Genomic DNA, 13,153 nt, shown 5'->3' with positions numbered 1-13,153 from the left:
GTTGCCGATTTCAGTTATAGATGTCTCACTCCCATTTTTATGATATCCGTAAATGTTATATTATAAAATTATTATTATTATTATTATTATGTTATTTTTTATTATCCGTGAATGTTAGCAACTGGACAAATTGAATGCAGCGGTCAAGGAAAAGCGACCAGAATTGGTCAATCGTAAAGGTGTCATTTTCCACCAGGACAATGCTAGGCCGCACACGTCTTTGTCCACTCGGCAAAAATTGATAGATATTGGTTGGGAATTGATGTTACACCCACCATATAACCCTGTGATCTCGCGCCATCGGATTACCACTTATTTCGATCCCTGGGCAACTCCCTTCGTGGTAAAACTTTTAATGACGATGACGCTGTAAAATCTCACTTAACTCAGTTTTTGGCCGAAAAGGATCAGACTTTCTACGAGCGTGGAATTTTCAAGTTGTCAGAGAGATGGCAAAAGGTCATCGAACAAAATGGAAAATACATTACAGATTAAACTTCATCCCAAGTAAAAAAAATTTTTTATTTCATTGAACAAATCGGCAATTACTTAGTTGCCAACCCAATATATTACAGCGAATATCTATCAATATATATATCAGAATATCAGCGAATTTTATTTATATATATATCAGCGAATTTTTATCAAAACAAGTCATCCCTTCGAAAGATCGAGGAATGTTTCTAAATTGAATACGATGTAGATTTTGTGAGCGGGACAAAACTGATCGAACAATGGAATTGGATAATTCCATTAGATCGAGTCATAAATAACTTCAGTTTTGTTGTCAGATATTTATTTCGTCTCTTTTTATTTATTTTTATTCTTTTTATTTTTCCTTTCTCATTTTATTTATTTCGAACCCTTATCTATTTAGTGAAAGGAAAACCTGGTTTGTCCCGAACGATAGATTCTAGCCAGCTGTATCGGAAGTTATTTACGACTCGACCTAACAATTTGTACTGCTTGCCTGGCCATATCAGAGATTCGGGAAACCGAATAAGATACAAAGTTCAATTACAAGTCGCAGCGTTTTCAGAACACCTCGCTCACAGATTGAAACGAATGGGCGAAATTTCATGTATGATACACGCACACCCATTATCGTTAATTTCATTCCTCGGAGTCCCGAGCACTCCATTTCAGCGGCCGATATACGGCCTTAAATTCTCGAACGGTGTTCCAGTTTCAATAGCAGAAAACTGAGAAAGATTGCTACACGTCGTCGCAAGTTCCTCGCAGCCCCCAAGAAACTCGGTCCATTAATCTTCCGGCAGCGCCGCGATACTTTCGCGCCGAGGCGACGCGGATTGTTCAGCACCGCCATGGGAGTTCCCGAACTTCATTTAGGTGTCTCCGTGAATTTATCCGTGCGTCGGGAAGCCATGGCAAAAGTGTCGGATCTCCGGGAGGGGCTAACGCAGTTCCGAAACAATGAAGGGGGCCGGTGGAATGCCGAGGAAACGGAGCCGGGTCGGAACAGCTGACTGCGAAATGAACGGCTAGCCGGCCAGACAGTCGGACAGACAGAGCGAAGAACGTCATCCCCTTTAGAAGGGCTCCAGACAGACGAACCCTCGAGGCAGCGGCCCTCCGCCCCGCTCGTTACAGCCCCGCCGGCCACCGTCCCATCGTCATAGCAACCCCTTGGATGCAGCAGCCTAACCAACCGATTTGCCCAACCCACGCCACGCGCGCGCCGTCCCTCGGCCCCCGTTGCCGGCCGCTCTTCGAACATTTACATCAAACACGCTTTTCCCTTTTTTTTACGCGGTGGAAATCAACCCTTTGTTCGCCGGCGGGGGTGGAAGCTCTCGCGTCTGCAACGCGCCCGATCGCTTTGTGGCTGCCGATTTCAAAGGGATCGAAGCGCTTCCCCGAGTTTCTTTTCGCTTTTCAAACAGCTTCCCGGGGGAGAAAGTCGCCGTCGCCGTCGCCGTCGCCGCGTGACGTTTTCCTCGTGCGTAAAATCGCGAGGAGCACCGGCCATTTCGGAAGCCACGCAGGAACGGGACATTTTCACCGTGCGAAACGGCTCGCCGAGTCCGCTGAGGACCGCAATTTGCGGAATTGCCGCAGTTTCAGCGCCGGCTCGGCCGCGTCGAATCGACGCGGTGTCACGATCCTAAGGCTGCCTCGGCCTTCTTAAGATCTAGGCGGCCAGTCCTTCCTTCAGTCTCGCGATCTAATGCGACAGCGTGCCCGCACGGTCTATGACACCGCGGCGATCGATAGAAGAGTGCGGATTTTTCAGAGATGTTGGTTCTGTCGTCGAAGCTTCTGTTTGTGGTAGCGCTGACGGCATCGACTGTCGGCCAGGATGTCAAGAGCATGGTGTTTCCGCCGACCGGAAATGGCTCCGTTCCGGAGGCCCCGAGCAGGCTGGAAGCCATCCCCCGCACGGATATGACACATCTTTCGGAGCCCTATGCGAGACCGTTGACTCCATCTCCGAGCAATTATCTACCCGGTAACCTTCCTAGTTCGTATCGCCGATTGCCAGCGGATAGATCTAGGACGAGTCGCCAGGATTCTTAGCGTTTCGTGTGCCACAGTTCCGCCGAGGACCTTTCTCAATCATCGCAGCGAGCTACCCTATGTGTACGAACATCCGAACTTCGCCTATCCTATGGCACACTCGATCGATTACTCTGTGGGACCGTCCTCGAAGCATTTGGTGATCGTCAGCTTCATCGGGCTGCTCCTGCTCTTCGCGATCATACAGAATACACTGGCGTCTGTGAAACGCAGGGATATGCTTACCGATGTTCTGTCGGCCAGGGAGAAGAGGGACCTCTATGCTGCTTACGACTTTGATTCTGCGGTAACGTAACTTTCCTGATCATTCAGTTACCTATCGAGCACCGAATCAAGATTAACGACTTATTCTCTTGTGTAGAATTATCTTTACCTGGCTTGTGGACCAAGCTTGTAATTCGAAGCTCTTCTTTTGTTTGTAGTTTATTGGAACCCTTGAAAACAGGGACGAACGTCCATCTAACTACTGTTTCTTGAAACAACTGTCGGATCTTAAGGGAAATCGCTTGGCCTTTTGTTTCAGAACGCGGAGCAAAGGAATGTTCTATCGGACGATGTCAGGGTGCGTTGCATACAGAGGACGGTCTGCCTGGAGAACCGGAAGCTGACGAGGACGTTCGGCGCCGTTGGCAAAGTGCTCGCCAAGTACTTGACGTGAGTTCAAAAAATCGTTCTCGACTCGCGGAATTTAATCCTCCGCATGCGAAAGGGTCGCTGAATTCTCTAGGATTTATCCGAGGCTAGAAAATCGGGGACTGCGTTCCCGTTAATAGAAAATATCTTGCCGAGAGGCTGGGAGATTTTGCGTGTATTTGGAACGTTTTCAGACGGAGCGTGGGCAAATCTCTGAGGTCGACTTCCGGTTGGGACCGTCTGGTCCAGGACGCAGGCGAGGCTGGAATTCGCGAGGAGGACTGCGACGTCCTCTACAGAGACTGCGAGGAGCAGACGTCCTCCGAGACTTCGGTAGAATCGCGCGACGAATGATTGAGACCGTGTAATAAATAAATGGAATCTGCTGCCGATTGGAATGTTCATTTTGCTGTTCATATTGGAACTACTGGAATATTTGAGAAGGATCTGAACAGTGGACGAATGAAAAATCGGTCGATATTAATGACTTTTAATTTTAATTACAATATGCTGTGTTGTGTTTTTTTTGTTCTTTATCCGCTACAAACATCGACATCTAGCCTGAACTATTTTAGATAGCAGTCCGCTCTATACACGCTCCATTTATACTCTCTCCCTCTCTTGCTCTCCAATCGTTCTCTCTCGTCTTCGGAATTATAAAAAAATATCAAATCACGAACAGAATGGAGACAAACGGCCGCGCGTACTGCACTCCCTACTTCTTTCTTTCTTTCCCTTTCTCTCTCTCTCTCTCTCGCTCCCTCTCTCTCTCTCTCTCTCTCTCTTTCTTGCCATCGTGTATGTTCTGCGTCGTCTGTTACATGTTTAATTCTCTCCTCGCTCTCTCGTCCCTTTCACTCACTTTCCCCATGCTCGTCCTCTCCGTGCGTTCACTGTTTACCTCCCGTTTACTCGTCATCCTCGCGAAACGAAATCTCTTCGCTGGAAATCCTCATCCTGTTCTTCTTGTGTGTTCACCAACTCTCTCTCTTTCTCTCCCTCCCATTCACTCTTGCCCATTCTCTCTCTCCCATTCACTCGTGATCTTTCTCCCTCGCGTCACAACTAATTATACAAGTAACGCTATCCATATTATTATCATTATAACATTAAGGCATTACATATTTATAAATTCTTCGCGTTCACTCGCCGCTATACAGCAATACCATGCTAAACTCGGTAAACTTATGCTTAAATAGACGTGAGATCGCTCGTTGCAAATAGTCCAGGCTTAAGGAAAAAAAAACACAAGAGAAAAGAACGTCGCCGGAAACGCGGGCGCGCGAAGCATCGGAAGTGGTCTCTCGAGGCCCGTGTCTTCGAGGCGTTCAACACTTCAACCCCCCCAGGCGCCATATTTGTAATAGCGAACCGAAGCATCGGCGCAGCTAGCTTTCAATTAGACACGCGACCGCTGACTTTATACGCACTTCTAACAACGATTGCAAACATATTACAGATACTTGAAATTAAAACTACCGCACCGCCGGTGGTCCGACGACCTTTCAGCAAGCACACGATAGAAATCGAAACAAATCATTTTATGGTGGAAATCACTTTTCGCGTGACTTCTCGAGTTGATTAGACGCAAAGATATACTTTCATACAGTTGCAGTTTCCCAAGATCGCCTTCGACAAATCTTTATCCCGCAGTCTACTTCGAACGTACGAATGAATTTACTTAATACGTTGCGTGTAGATGGCTTTAAAGAAATCAACCATCAGTTTATCACTTGCATTCGCGACTACAAAATTGTAAGCTAGTTAATTATAGCTACGCCGATGATTTTGCTCGCAGCTGTGTATCTGTCTACATCCTAAGAATCGCGACGAGTGTTCTCTCGGCGTTTACGGCAGAGCGATCGAAAGTTTTCGATATTTACAAGACGGATCGGGGAACGTGCAGCGAACGATTCGAACTAGGAACGTGAACGTTCTCTCTGTAGAAACGGTTGTGTTCGAGAACGCGAGGATCGGAGTGTTAAACGCTCTCCCGTCTACCCATTCTTCTCGATAATCTCGCTAAACAATTCACTAAATACGAATTTCGGGCAAAGAACGACTGGTTTCTCTCGCGGGTTGCGAAGAAAAGGAACGAAACTCTTGTCGAAGACCATCCGGTGCCAGATGCGCTCGCGTTCTTTGTTCTTTCGCCTTTCTCACTCTCTCCCATACTTCGCACAGACGCATACACACTCTTCTCTCCTCTATCCCCCTCCCTACTCACTCTCTCCTTTTCTCTTCGTTTTTCTGGCATTCACCCTTTGTTTGCTCGGCTCTTTCGCAGTCACCCTCTTCGAAGCATACACGCAAGCTCACACATATACACAGCATCGTTCTTTCAATTATCACTTGCACGCACGCGGCTTAAAGGTCTTGCTCATTATCGCATCGTCAATAAATTAGACACATTTGTCGAGGCAGCGTAGTTTGCACAGTCAGGCGGCAGGCAATTCACGGGGAAAAAATACCTCGGTGTACCCGCGTTCTGAGTTCTCCTCTCTGCTTCAGTATAATCTTTTTTTCTTTTCCGTTATCGCTTTCTTATATTTGTTCTCGTCGAACGCCCATCGCGACGGGGGATGCGAACGAATCGAACGCCGTCTTTTCATTGATCGCGCGAACGATCGATCGATCGACCGAGTTCCCACCACAACCGGGTCTCTCGCGAGATTTCCGATAATTACAACACATTAGTCTAGTCGAAATCGCAAAGAAATTCGAGCGTCATACCGGATCGACACGATCCTCGAAATCACTTCAATGAACAATTCGTTTCCTTCGACGAAAACTCGTTGATCAATGAATTATTAAAAAAAAAACGAAAAGCAGAAGTTCTCACGGACTCGAAGCAAATCGCGTCACTTCGAGCGAGGAACGAACGATAACATCAAACTAAACGAAAGAAACGTGCGTAACGAAAACAACATAGAAATAAAAAAAACAGCGTCCCGAGAATAAAAATCGTTTTGAAGATCGCGCACCGATATAAAAGCACGTTTCTTTGTCGCTATACTTTTTCTCTATTCGGTAAAATCCATCGTCACGCGGTTATTAAGCAACAGGAAGCTTCGGCGCGACCCGAGAAACGATCGTCAACGTTGATCCATCGGACCGACCCGATCGATCGATCGATCGCGTCTCCATCCTTTCTATTATGTATATCTCTCGTAGATCGTCCTATTACCGTACAAAAACCGAATCCACAATTATGCCGACTAACACGATATAATCGATTAATCAATTAAACTATCGGGTCGATACAATAATAATAATAATATTAATCATTAATTAATAATAATATGTACAACATTCTAAACGCTATTACTTCGTTTGTCCTGTGTTTCATATAGCTCGTGCCATGCGCACCGTGAATAAAAACAATTGTAAAAAAAGGAAATTCTTTAAAAAAAAAAAAAGGGGGGGAAACGAAGGTAAAGAACTCACGAATGCGTCTGCTATAAAATGGTCTCCCTCGTATTCTCTCTTTCTGTCGCTGTGTTTCGCTCTCTCTCTCTCTCTCTCTCTCTCTCTCTCTCTCTCTCTCTCTCTCTCTCTCTCTCTCACTCTGTCTAGGGTCCGCGGGCGTTGCCACACTCTCACTAGGTCCGCCTCGTGTGTCTCGCACAATTTATTTACTAATTTCCGCGCACTCTCATTGCTTCCGGTCGGGAACGTTGTTGCCGGTCAGGGACGTTGTTTCCACCCGGTTTTCCTTACTGTTAGAAAACTCACGACATGGACTTCGAGGATCGACGTACGGTGAAGCACGTCGCGGCGCTCGGTGGACCTCGTCCTCGGCGTTCGTTCGCTCGTATCTCGCTCTTCTTCGTTTACATATTTGTTTTCCTCTTCCGAGCTGGAGAGAGTCTCGAGTAAAAGGTGTGAAGGCGAACACTGCTTACGGACAGCGTTGTGCCGGGTGTGCGTATTGAGGACCGCAAGATATCGTGGTGTAGCGGCAGCCGATTGCGAGAGATCGTGCGTGTGCTATTCAGAACGGCTTTCGTTGCTCGCGGGTCGAAACGAGTCAAGACAATACAATTTTGGAAGACGCGGCTTGGTTTTTCTGTGTCTCTGAATACACGCGGGTCGAGGAGAACGAACAACAATTATGCGTGGCGTCAGCAAGGAACGACTCCTGACCTGAACAACGAAACAACAACTACGGTGACGAACGAAAGCAATACACCGACTCAATGAATTTTTTTCGTTTTCTCTTTTTCCATTTCTATCATCCTCTCTGTTCTTCGCGCCTTAGAACTTTCTCTCTCTCTCTTTCTCTGTTCGTTTAACTTTCCCGCACTTGGTTCGCGTTCTTACGGTCTTGGATACAATCACCACCCGCATATACATTCATATCGTCGTACCGATAGATATTATTATTATTATCATTATTATAATTATACCCTATGTACAAATCGACATCGCCGGCAACGCGGCATCATCATTAAACCTAAGCGACAAACGTAAGAGTAAAGAGTTACTAGGGACCAGTCATAATTTGTCATGCTAATAGTATATGTAGCAACACGCCCGGATATAATCATTTTTTGTTTACTATCATCGTCTTCGTCGTCTACGTCGGCCATCGTGATCCATTCTCGTCATCATCGCCGCGGGATCGTGACCGAAACATGACGTCAGCGCCTGTCTCGTTCTAAACTTTAGCCTAGACTTTAGCCTGCCTAATTGTGATTACTTCGATCGTATGAGGTAATTTCGTTTCTCCTTCTCTATCTCTCTCGTTTCATGTTTCTCTTTACTCGACCTTCGACTTGGACTGCTTGCGCGTGCACCGTTTCGCTCAAGGTCACGACAGATTATCCTGTCGTCGAACGCCGCGCGTGTCTCTAGGGCTTGGCTAACTCTTTTTAAAAAAAGGAAAAGAACACAGCAAATCGGAGGCGCGTTACTCAACGAATCATCAACATCCTCTCTCTCTCTCTCTCTCTCTCTCTCTCTCTATCTTTCTTCCTTTCTTTCTTTCTTTCTTTCTTTCTTTCACTCATGCTCTCTCTCTCTCTCTTTCTTTCTTTCTCTCTCTCTCTCTCTCTCTCTCTCTCTTGCGTCGTTGACTTTTCTCTCCTTGTGTCCTTCCACCGTTCACGCACACCACTATACTTTATTAGACCTAGCATGCTTAGAAAATACTTGAAAAATGAGTCTATTGGAAGGTGGCTGCTCGAGTGGCTGGCTTCTTTTCTCACTATACACAGTTCCCTCGATTCTCGATGGCTCGATCGACAACAGAACCGTTTTCCTGGCTTCGTGGTCCGACACCCTGAAGACATCCTCCCCCGCTGCGATAGGTCCTCGACCCTCTTCCCGGTTGCGTCGTGGCCGGACTAGAACGAGACCGCAGTCCCCCTTTGTTCGTTGACTAATTAATTAATCGAAAGTTCACCCGTATCAGCCTCCAGACTCGACTAAGCCTAACGTTTTCTTTTACTGGCCAACAGTAGTGTGAAGCGCTGGTATAGGTTTTCACGGTCCCAGACAATTTTCTTCCGGTTTCTTCTTTCTTGCTCTCACGGCGTCGTCACTTCCACGTGGGACGTTCTAACGGTGCGCGGGGGCGTCGGGAAACGAGTAAAAAAAAAATAAGAGACAGCGGCGCCCCGAGCGAAAGCTACCCGAACAACTCAAAGAAGAAAAGAAAAATCAAACAGAAGAAGATTATACGCGCCGCGTCGCTCGCCGGTTGTTATAACAATCAATAAAGACTTCAGCACGAATTAAATCGTGTCGACATAACACAAAACAACAATATCACCTAAATAATAGTTGCTAGCCCGCCGAGTGTACAGCTTCGCGCGGCTCGTTCTCGAGGAGCTTGCTCGTCGCTTTCCTGAAACGACGGGAGACGACGAAGACGACGCGCGATTCAGAGTCGAGCACGACCGTTTTCTTCTTCTTCTTTTTTTTCTTTTCGTGTACAGGCGACGTCGAGGCTGACGGAGCGAGGACATAGCGCGCGGCAGACGGAGCCAACGGGAATCATGACGAGGACGATGGGGAGAGAGGACGCGGAGGGCTCAGGACGCCGAGGATGACGAGGAAGATGACAAGGAAGATGACAATGAGCATGATGAGGAAGACGATGACGACCGCGATCGTACTCGTCTCACCACGATGTTCCCCCGTGCGTCCAGGTGGCAATAGAATAGCGCGGTGGTGGCATGGTACGCCACAGTCGTAATCGTGGTGGCATTCTCACTGGCGCCACTCGGTTGTTATCTCCTGTCACGATATAGGAGATAAGTCTCCATCGCCTGTGGCAGGTTCAGCATCTGAATTTTCTCTTCTAGTCTGTGCTTGCCGATCCGTTGGCGGATCACTCTTCGACAGAGATCCATCAGAGGCAGAGGTTCCGCTGCAAGTCAACCCAATCAGGTCAGTTAATCGAAGAACCCAAACAAACTAGGACTACTGTGACGGTGTACTTACGATCTAGTCCGCCAATGTACTTCATCGTGATCTCACAGTGTCCCCACACGGCCGACACGATAGGGTGCAGCTTCCTGCCCTTAAGGCCCCTGAACGCGATCCCAAGGTACTGACCGTCCACTACGAACGCTAACGTACCTTCGTCCATGTCTAGGACCACTGAGAGACGAGGACAAACGTTTCCATTAATCATTAGCGATTCAGTCCGCGAACTTCCTCAACACATTCTGCAGAGCAGAGTAGCCATATTTGAACCAATGAATGTTGCGAAACGAAAGGTACTAAGGAGTACCCAAAGAGCAAGAGATCCAGACCTTGCTTCCGATACAGCTACTCCCTGCTAATCTTCGAGGATTCCTTACCGAGGAATTTGTCAGGAACGATGAACGTCTCGTCGGGCTTGAGAAGGGCCGGATACGTGACGCCATTGTTGTTCTTTGAGTCGTGCAGCAGCCTATTCCTGCCGAGATCCCAACCCCAGCTGAGATTGTTGTTACCCACCAGACTTTGGTAACCTACACTGTGGAGAGGCGCGTCCGCCGTCGCGACACCGACAACGGCGTGCGTGCCTCGTTGCCTCGTGCTCCAGTACAGCTCCCACACGTGCATTCCCTTCGTGTAGCCTACCTTCCCCCTGATGCAGTCCGTGCTCTGCGCCACGGGATGTCGGTGAAACGTCAACTTGTCGTCGTCCTGCGGAACCGGAAGCGAATACAGATTACAACTTGCGTCTACCCCAGTCCACATCGACGATCTTATTCCAAACTTCGCGTCAAGTTTCCACTGGACACCCTGCCGTTGTACTCCATGCCATTTAACCCTCGCCTCGTTCTTTACCTCCCGGAAGTCTCTCAACGCGAATACCGAGTTCTATCGTGAATGTAAAGCTTTTGCAACGCGCTTGGAACTTTGTTGCGGCGATTCACTGCTCACAGGAACACATATACTTCAATTTACGTCAGTTGAGGGTTTATACAGGGTGTCCTAAAAATGTCTCGCAATTCGAAAATGAGGGATTCCTAAGTTCATTTGAAGTAACTTTTTCCTCGGTGAAAATGCAATTCACGGCTTTGTTTATAAGTTATTAACGAAAATCAGTGACCAATGAGTGGCAAGCTGGAGCGAGACGGCCGAGCCAATGGGCGGAACTGGGCTCCGTGCGCCCGTTGGCTGGGCCGCCTCGCGCTAGCCGAGCTCGCCTCTTATTGGTCAGTGTTTTTCGTCAATAACTCGTGAACAAAGCATCGGATTGCATTTTCGCTAAAGAAAAAGTTACTTCAAATGACTTCAGGAACCCGCCATTTCCAGATTACGAGACATTTTTGGGACTATAAATTCTGTTAACAACTGTGCTACATCCGGAGGATGCGCAATCCTGAAACTATCGAAAATTAATTCAAAGGCAGCGGGAGTACGCGTTCAGCCTCGATTTGGAATAAGATCAGCTACGACCTTACCCAATTTCGTCTGACAACGCGATAGAAACGTGGATTAATCTTACATACGTACGGATGGCTCGTTTCAAGAACACTATGTTCGAGGAGGACGATTCTCACGAAAAAATGTCCGGAGTGCAAGACATTGTGGGAGAGCTCGAAGAGACGCGTACGATAGAGATGAGCGACGTTAATGCAACCGTCAGTCGCGGTTTCTGGTTTCTCGGAAGGACGTACCTTGACGAATATGTTCAAACTACGGTCCTCGGCGTTCCAGCTGTGGTGTATCTGCGTCTCCCGCAAGGCGGGCGGCATGTCGAGGAGGATGTCGAGGCGGGCGGGCCTCGAGAAATCTTGCGCCAGCTCCCTGGGTACCACGGGTTTGTACGCCACGGTGCCTCCGCCGCCGCCGCCGCCTCCGACGCCGATTGCGGCGCCCGTTCCAGTTCCGCTCTCGCGCGTCACGCTCTTCACGCCGCCTGCAAAACATCAGGGTTGGTCAATAGAATCACCCAGCACTCCCATTCTCCATGCCCTTCTATCCTCGTTCGCTTAACTCTTCCGTCAACGTCTATTCAGTCAATTTTCGTCAAAAGCCTGTACAAAGGTTAGACACCTCTCCTGAAAGCATCCCTGAAATACGGCAACCCGCCGGCAGACGTGCTTCGGCAGGTCTGCAGGGGCGCTCGAACGTGCGACTAGGCAGGAAATTCAGATCCTCCAGGACCGAACGAGCAAGTCTGCGACCTGCAGCAGGTATCAGACGAGACATCGAAGTCGGTTCCCGACAGGTTCTACCTGCGGAGTCACAGGATCGCGAACTTACGATGGTCCAGGGGCAGTCCAACGACCGCGACACGGCCGGCGTTTCGCCGTCGTTGGTGGATTTCCACAGGGTCGTTAATAATTCAAGACGCGTTCGCGGGGTTCATCCTGTGGCAGAGCGGATACCTGGCAGGCGTTGTTGCCGGGTAGATTCGCGGAGGAACCGGTGAAAAAAAGAGTGCAAGAAAAATAATGAAGGGTTCGTCCGTCGGTGCCGTCCTCCGGCGGGCACACAGCAGGCCTCGTCGAAGGTTCTCGAAGGCTGCTGGTGCTGCTCTTTCGCCACTGCGGTGCTCTCGCAGGTTCTCGGCCCCACTCTTCTCTCCTCGGTTGGGCTAGGGTCGAACACGGGGCGATATCCTCGGATGCTGGTTTATTTGCTCTGGCAGCTGTTCCCGACAGCGTTTCGAGGGTTCCGAAACGAGGGTTCTGGAAAGGTCCGTGAGGATTTCAAAGGGTCTCCCGTGCCCGAAAAGCCGAGGGGCACTAATAGAAAGGGCCTTTCACGGCCCTCTCTCTCTGTGTATCCGGTCGGTTGGCCGAGCCTGCGGGTCTCCTTCGGGTTCGACGCGTCGCTCGGGCTTTTTTTCGGCGTCGTGTCCGAGAGTTACGATACTCCCGGCTCGTAAATTTCACGGGCGCAGCAGAGAGAGAGAGAGAGAGAGAGAGAGAGAGAGAGAGAGAGAATAAGAGAGGGAGCTGCGAATTGGCTGCGGTCTACGGCGACAAATTTCCCGAAAAGGCGAGCAACGAGAGAGGAGCGCCGTTACAGGATCCCGGCGAGACGGAATCGATTTCCGGAAGCGGTCGTAAATCATGGGAGCGGGGCCGGGATCGACGGGGAAACGATTAATCGGCGACGGTGCCGGTGTTTTTTCCACCGTCGAGAGCCTGCCCGATGGATCGTGACCGTTCTAATGAGAATCGTCGGCTCTCCCGGTAACTAATTAGCCGCGGAACTTGTTACGCTAGGCTGGCCGGCCGTGTTACGCCGCGTAACGCGTGTATGCAAATAATTAGCGACCCGTTACACCAGCGAACTACGCGCGCTCCCTACGGCGAAACTTTCGTGGAACTTTTCGAAAGGAACCTTTTCTTCGACCGTCGTAACTTTCAAAGGCGTGTATGCTGCGCAAGCGACCCGGCCCGAACTACCGATCCGGTAGATGAAAGGGAGACGAATGGACGAGCGAGCGGCCGGAAGCGGTAGACCAGTTTCAAAATAAATTCTCCGCGCGCAGCGGATAGAAGAGCGGGATAAACCTGCGGTT

The 13,153-nt window shown here is 49.0% G+C and overlaps 2 protein-coding genes across 8 annotated transcripts in view; one reads left to right on the top strand and one right to left on the bottom strand.

Moving 5' to 3' along the window:
• Positions 1-622: 622 nt before the first annotated feature.
• LOC117218755 (uncharacterized) lies at positions 623-3,563 on the top strand. 2 transcript variants are annotated; one of them, XM_033467368.2, is made up of 4 exons: positions 623-2,470; positions 2,556-2,824; positions 3,062-3,192; positions 3,366-3,563. In XM_033467368.2, the coding sequence occupies exons 1-4, from the start codon at positions 2,257-2,259 to the stop codon at positions 3,523-3,525; spliced, it is 774 nt and encodes a 257-aa protein (XP_033323259.2). In that variant the 5' UTR covers positions 623-2,256; the 3' UTR covers positions 3,526-3,563. The 2 variants fall into 2 exon arrangements, with proteins under 2 accessions (XP_033323259.2, XP_033323258.2); XM_033467367.2 differs by having other exon boundaries at positions 623-2,482.
• An 82-nt stretch (positions 3,564-3,645) lies between these two features.
• Positions 3,646-13,153, bottom strand: part of LOC117218753 (uncharacterized) — a 178,347-nt gene continuing 168,839 nt past the window's right edge. For all 6 annotated transcript variants that reach the window (XM_033467359.2, XM_076527692.1, XM_076527697.1 and 3 more), the window contains 4 exons: positions 11,295-11,536; positions 9,984-10,314; positions 9,622-9,780; positions 3,646-9,547 (listed from right to left, as the gene is read on the bottom strand). In XM_033467359.2, coding sequence (XP_033323250.2) covers positions 9,408-9,547; positions 9,622-9,780; positions 9,984-10,314; positions 11,295-11,536 — 872 coding nt within the window. In that variant the 3' untranslated portion in view covers positions 3,646-9,407. The remainder of the gene's footprint in view (positions 9,548-9,621; positions 9,781-9,983; positions 10,315-11,294; positions 11,537-13,153) is intronic.

The sequence above is a fragment of the Megalopta genalis genome, chromosome 1 (genome assembly GCF_051020955.1).
Source record: "Megalopta genalis isolate 19385.01 chromosome 1, iyMegGena1_principal, whole genome shotgun sequence".
In the NCBI taxonomy this organism is placed as follows: Eukaryota; Metazoa; Arthropoda; class Insecta; order Hymenoptera; family Halictidae; genus Megalopta; species Megalopta genalis.
The sequence above is the reverse complement of the archived record's forward strand: the minus strand, read 5'-3'. Positions and strand labels throughout refer to the sequence as shown.

Excerpts from the sequence above, each read along its gene's own strand:
- LOC117218755 (XM_033467367.2), top strand. The coding sequence starts at position 2,257 with ATGTTGGTTCTGTCGTCGAAGCTTCTGTTTGTGGTAGCGCTGACGGCA. Across the intron at positions 2,483-2,555 it reads TCTACCCGGTAACCTTCCTA|TTCCGCCGAGGACCTTTCTC; the intron begins GTTCGTATCGCC and ends CGTGTGCCACAG. Across the intron at positions 2,825-3,061 it reads CTTACGACTTTGATTCTGCG|AACGCGGAGCAAAGGAATGT; the intron begins GTAACGTAACTT and ends CTTTTGTTTCAG.